Source organism: Camelina sativa, chromosome 16 (genome assembly GCF_000633955.1).
Source record: "Camelina sativa cultivar DH55 chromosome 16, Cs, whole genome shotgun sequence".
NCBI lineage: Eukaryota > Viridiplantae > Streptophyta > Magnoliopsida > Brassicales > Brassicaceae > Camelina > Camelina sativa.
In genome coordinates, this window is record NC_025700.1 from 3,849,197 (window position 1) to 3,854,909 (window position 5,713).

Here is a 5,713-nt window from a genome sequence, read left to right on the forward strand (position 1 = left end):
ATATTATAAGACTTTTTCAAATTTTTATGCAAAATTGTTGGTTAATTTCAAATTATATGATTGTTTATATTGTGCAGGCTTTTACATGATTAGTTGAATTCTTTTTAGTATATAAAACTTGGTTTGAAAATAAGTTATTAATATGATAGTAACACATGTGAAATCTATCGTCATTGATAAGTTTTTGACAAGTGACAAAAAAAATAGGAAAAGTACTAACAAAGTTTGGTTTTCAAAATTAATGACATGTGTTAATTTATAGATTTAAGTTATTAACTCAAAAATAAGTTGGTAATGTGAGGATGACACATGTTAATGTATTGAACTAAGATTACCATATATGTCAAAATGAAATATTTATTTTTATCTTATGTGACATGACATGTGTCATGATTTAGTTAACAAATTTACATTATAAATTTCAATTTCATTTTGTAATTAGAAAATTTCAATAATTTAAAGTTATATATAAATTCCCTTTTTCAGTTAAACATATTTAAGATGATTATTTTTTTTCTTTAAATACTTTCAATTTTTTTATGTTGTAGTATATTTGAATTATTTATTTTAGTTTCTATTGTGTATCTTTAAATTATTTAAGATTCATATATCATCGTGCTCATATTTTTGTTCTCTCAATTTTTCAACCTTTATTGGTTGCTCATAAATTCATTACAGTCAAGTAGATAAACTCATTGCAATCAAGTATATTTTTTTTCTTTTTTTTTAACGTAATTATTTTTGTGTAAACAAAATATGTCAACAAAAATTTAGTGGTTAAAGAAAGTATGATCATAGTGACATTTAATAGGTAGTGATCGTAACACCCCATTTTCAAGAAATATGATGGTGCATGCACAAAGATTTTTTTTTTTTTTGATTTGACCACCTATGTAACCAAAATGCATTTATCTTTCTGGTCAACCATTATAAGAGAATTCCACGGTTAATTGTACTTGAGCTGTGAAAATTTCATGATAGACTACCTTTGAGAAAGTGATTGTCGGAAATATACGAGTAAGGAAAAAACACGGGAAAAGATCATGTGGTGATTTGTAAAGTTTCTAAACAAGTCTTAGGGAGGATGTCCTCCCGAACATAGTGTACCGACCTTCAGATAAAAGTGAGCTCTGCCTAGAAAAGATGTGGATCCTACTTAAGAGGTGGCTGTCGGAACGTTGCAGCAATAAAGAGCTTATTTTAACAATAAAATATCTTTGATTGTAAAAATAAATTTTTAATAATAAAATATATAGTAAAATTAGATGTTAATAAGATGATGGTTTGATAGCATGCTTGCATGTCAAATAATTTATGAAAAAATTGTAAAATCCTAATTTAGACGAGATTGCGAAATCACGTTATGTGATAATAATTATTGAGTATCTGGCAAAAGTTTTGGTTATTAATAATTTAGCTTTAGATGATTATTATTATTATTATAAATTAGTGTATTAATAGAAAAAAATGAATATATTTTTTTCCCCTAACAAAAAGGTATAAAGTATATATATTTATTTTCTAAAAATAGTTTATATCTATAACAAAATATTAATATATTTTTTGTTAAATATAGATTTATTAAATAATTTTAAAATGCTCATATTAAACGAATCGTAATCGAGTTATAATATAAAGATAGAGAGTGCAATTAATAATGAACGGAGAAACAAAACCCACTAAAAGTATAGTTTTGTTTTGCTGTCACTAAAATCAGATAATAATGTTATATATGCTTAACATCATGAACATGGACAATCGCCTCTCCAATGTCTTTTCTCTGACTTACAGAAAATGAAAGGTAAAATAATTTACATTATATGCAATTTTCTGTCGAGCTGAAGACAATTAAAGTATTCGACGCATAACTTGACAAGGAGGCAACCCCGGCGAGGCTCTCATATCCGTCGACATTGCAATATTCCTATTAGACAAACAAGAGTTATTTAACAACATTTTTATCAACAAATTTATTAGAAAATGACAAATATTTCAAGGTTGATGGAATAGTCTTTTCTCTTTAACTAAATGGTATTACTATCAATGTATGTCTATGATTTTGGTAGGCTTCTTTGGTTGGTCATTCATTTTCATTTTTCTTTTAAATTTGAAATTATAAATAAACGCAATACATTTATATCTGTCTATAATCTGAAAAAAAAAAAAAAAAAAAAAATCTTCTTTGGAAACTGCTTCTCTCATGGATTATATTTCTTTCAATCATTGAATCTAATTGTTCTTAATCTTGAAAATTTGAACTAGACGTAGTTTCATTATCATGCTATATTGCTATATCAATTTTCATAAAGTTAGATCAATGTTTAGAAAAAAAAAACACAAACACATACGATTGAGAAATATGTCCTCAATTCATAATTTCTTATATGTGTCGAAAGAAATCTAAAATGACTTTGCTTTTTCTAAATTTCTAATATACGTGAGGATCAGACTAACCAGGCTTTCTTGAGTTTGTAGCAGAAAGAAAGTATCTTTTTGGCCTTTGATTTAGCACGAGCGTGTGAGACCTTCGCCTTTGAGCGTTCACTCTCGTTGTCGTCTTCCAAGATGGGATATAAAGATGGTCGCCACCGTGTTGAATCTTCAAACGAGCGTTGTCTTGAGTTAGGAGCCAGCAATCGCTGATCAATCGTCGATGAATCCTCTCGTTCTGTCGCATTGGAACGGTAACAATGGCGGAATAGAGAGAAAATCATTTTCAAACTTGAGAATAAAACAGATTCAAAAAAGAAAGAAAATCTAAATAGTTTTTGTGATTCTTGGTTTTTTAGCGACAGATGAATATAGAGTTTATTTAATACAGTAAAAGATTTATAACTGAAAAATAAGAAGTGATGAGGATCCATTAATAAACAGCTTCTGGTTCATTTATGTTGTATGTTTATTTAATTCTAGGATCATTTAAAGGTTTAAGTTTAGTTTGGTTTATGTTTCAGGTCTTTTAAAACTGTTTGTGTTAATGATTCTATTAGAAATCTTTTTGAAAGGACACTTGTTTTTCTATCTACGGATACAGTTTCTCTGTTATATGATCATATATATCTTTTGTATGTTTTCTTATCAGTACTTTTAAAAGTGAGTTTTTGTTATCATTTTCAGTAAATCTCTTGACATGACCATGACCATCAACCAATTATATATATGTATCTAATATATATGCCTAGGATAAAGATATAATTGGTTGAACTGATGTATCTAATATATGCCTAGGATAAAGATGTAGCACACAAATAATATATTATTTCAAATCACACACGCAACAAATCAAGGCTCGTTACTTTTCTGGGACATGCATGGATCAAATTATACATAATTGCAATAATGTTAGAACATGATCAATACATGCGGCGGTTTCAGAAAAGAGAGATCTGAAATATATAATTGAAGGAATAGAAAATGAACAAATAATTCGAATTCACGATTAAAAAGGCCATGAACAAAAACTGGAAAGAGATTGAATTATATGAATAATCAAGCCCATTTGGCCAATAGAGACATGAGGCCAGCACCAATAAGGAGAGCAATATGGGCCATGATTTGAAGCCCAGTATTGGATTGCATCTTAGGGTGCATGAAATCTGCTGCGAGAAGGTCGACCAGAGACATGTAGATGAGAATACCTGCGGATGCAGCGTTCAATACTCCTTGCACGATCAGAGCAGTTGGTGAAGACTCATCGTATGAATTTGCTATTCCCATCCCCACAACGATACCTATTGGTGTCGTTATTGCGAAGAACGTTGACATTAATGTTACTGACAAACACTTGAATTTTCCCTGTAACAAGAAATATTGAAACTGGAATGTGATCATATGTTCCAAGTTGTATAGATGGTCTATCACACTTTTTCAAAATCATGAGTACATTTTTGCTAGTTTATTTATTTAATAAATTAGAGAAGAAAAAAGTAATACAGATAATTACAAGTTCTTTTTATATTCCAAAATTATTGAATAAAAAAGGTACCTGAGCAATACAACCACCAAGGCCAAGACCTTCGAAGCACTGATGAAACATTAATGCAATAAAGAGAGCTTTTGCAGCCTCTGGGCTCTGTGAAGCTCCGAGTGATATTCCTATTACCACTGAGTGTACTAATATTCCCAACTCCAATACCTATTTTTTTTGTTTCAAAATGTAAACACAAGAAGAAATCAATTCTATTTAATTTGTTCAAAAAAAAAAAAAAAAAAAAGAAGAAATCAATTCTGAGGTAAAAATGTCAAACTTCACATTGCATTATTTTTTTAATCAGATTTCGGCCAAAAGAAACTTACGTCATGTGATCTAGTTTTAGGATTTTTGATGTAATTCAAATTGTGTAGTTAGCTTTTTTTATAAGCTAAAATAAATATTTTACTATCTATATTTTAAATTTGATATAAAAGCTAACCACTAATTAAACCATATGAAAAGTTGTTATTTGGAATTTTGGTACTTATAACAAGTGATGATTTCTTTAGAGAATCAAAATCTCACATGGTCCGAATCTAATGAACCCGCGTCGACAACAACTAAATCTCAATACAAATGCATGAACTTGTACATATATATTTTACGTTGTTCCCATTCGCTATTATATATGTTTGATTCCAAGCAAAATCACTATGGAATTTTCAAATCTATATTCCTCTATCAAATTGTTTATTTGGCTAAATAAAAAAAAATATATATATATATATATATATATATATATATATCAAAACGTTCTATTTGAAACATATTAATAAAAAATATTAAACTAGTAAACGCAAAAGCTATGATTAATTGTCAAAACGTGGAGTTCAACAAACCTGTGCAATAATTCTAGTCCGGAGAACTTGGACTTGGGCGGAGTCGACGGAAGGCCCGCCGGATTCTCCATCGTTGATCTTCTTGGACGCTTTACAATGAGATTTATAGAAACTCGAAGTGGCAAATGTATCGACGGATAGCGTCAAGATCGCAGCGACCATCGCAATAAACCCGGTGAACGGGAATTCCCAAGCTTCAGAGGTTAGACACGGCGAGTTAAGCATCGTGTAAGCCTCAGGCAAGACGTGCATAAATCCGGTTGCGAGGATAACTCCGGCGGCAAAAGCTTTCGTGACGAAGAAGAAAGGTGTTTCTGGACGCAAAGGAGGGAAGACTTTGCCTAACAAAGGGAAAAGAACTCCGATTATGCCGGCAATTAGAACCGAAGGAATTGCGGCGATCTTGTACTTCCTTGCTCCCTCTTTGTTGTCATGGTCGTCATCGTGTGAGCATTCACATTGCGGTTTCCCATGTGAATGGCCTTCGGCTGCGTTGACGACCGCGATGAGGAGGACGGAGACTGATAAGAAGAAGAGTAAGAGTTTAACGTTCTTGGTCTTCATATTCTCTATTTTGACAATTAGGCTTTTTATGAGGAAAAAGTTTAGGATCCTTGGTGAAGAAAGTATGGAAATGGAAGTATCTAGATGTGTGTATATATACGTATATTAGTATCATATTAAAATGTGCTAATAGTTTTTTGTTTTGTTTGTCAATCATTAACACAAAAATATTGAGCTAGTTAAACCCATAAAAAAACTATATACACATATTCAACTTATGAGAAGATTTTGTATCTCGTGTGTCTTTTTTATATCGTCACGAATCCTTCGGATAATTGTCAACCAAAATCAATAGTTTTATAATGTACTTTTTTTTATTACTCGAGCAATAGTTAAC

At 30.5% G+C, this 5,713-nt stretch overlaps 1 protein-coding gene across 1 annotated transcript; it reads right to left on the minus strand.

Annotated features, from left to right (window-relative positions):
- Positions 3,279 to 5,423, minus strand: LOC104749642 (zinc transporter 3). The gene is made up of 3 exons (XM_010471319.2): positions 4,813 to 5,423; positions 3,986 to 4,135; positions 3,279 to 3,795 (listed from the first exon to the last, which is right to left on the minus strand). The coding sequence occupies exons 1-3, from the start codon at positions 5,374 to 5,376 to the stop codon at positions 3,490 to 3,492; spliced, it is 1,020 nt and encodes a 339-aa protein (XP_010469621.1). The 5' UTR covers positions 5,377 to 5,423; the 3' UTR covers positions 3,279 to 3,489.

What these genes read in the sequence shown, in the direction of transcription:
- LOC104749642 (XM_010471319.2), bottom strand. Translation starts at nt 5,376, where the DNA reads ATGAAGACCAAGAACGTTAAACTCTTACTCTTCTTCTTATCAGTCTCC. An exon ending in GGACTAGAATTATTGCACAG is followed by an intron (nt 4,136 to 4,812) that starts GTTTGTTGAACT and finishes CAAAAAAAATAG; the next exon opens with GTATTGGAGTTGGGAATATT. An exon ending in TTGGTGGTTGTATTGCTCAG is followed by an intron (nt 3,796 to 3,985) that starts GTACCTTTTTTA and finishes TTCTTGTTACAG; the next exon opens with GGAAAATTCAAGTGTTTGTC.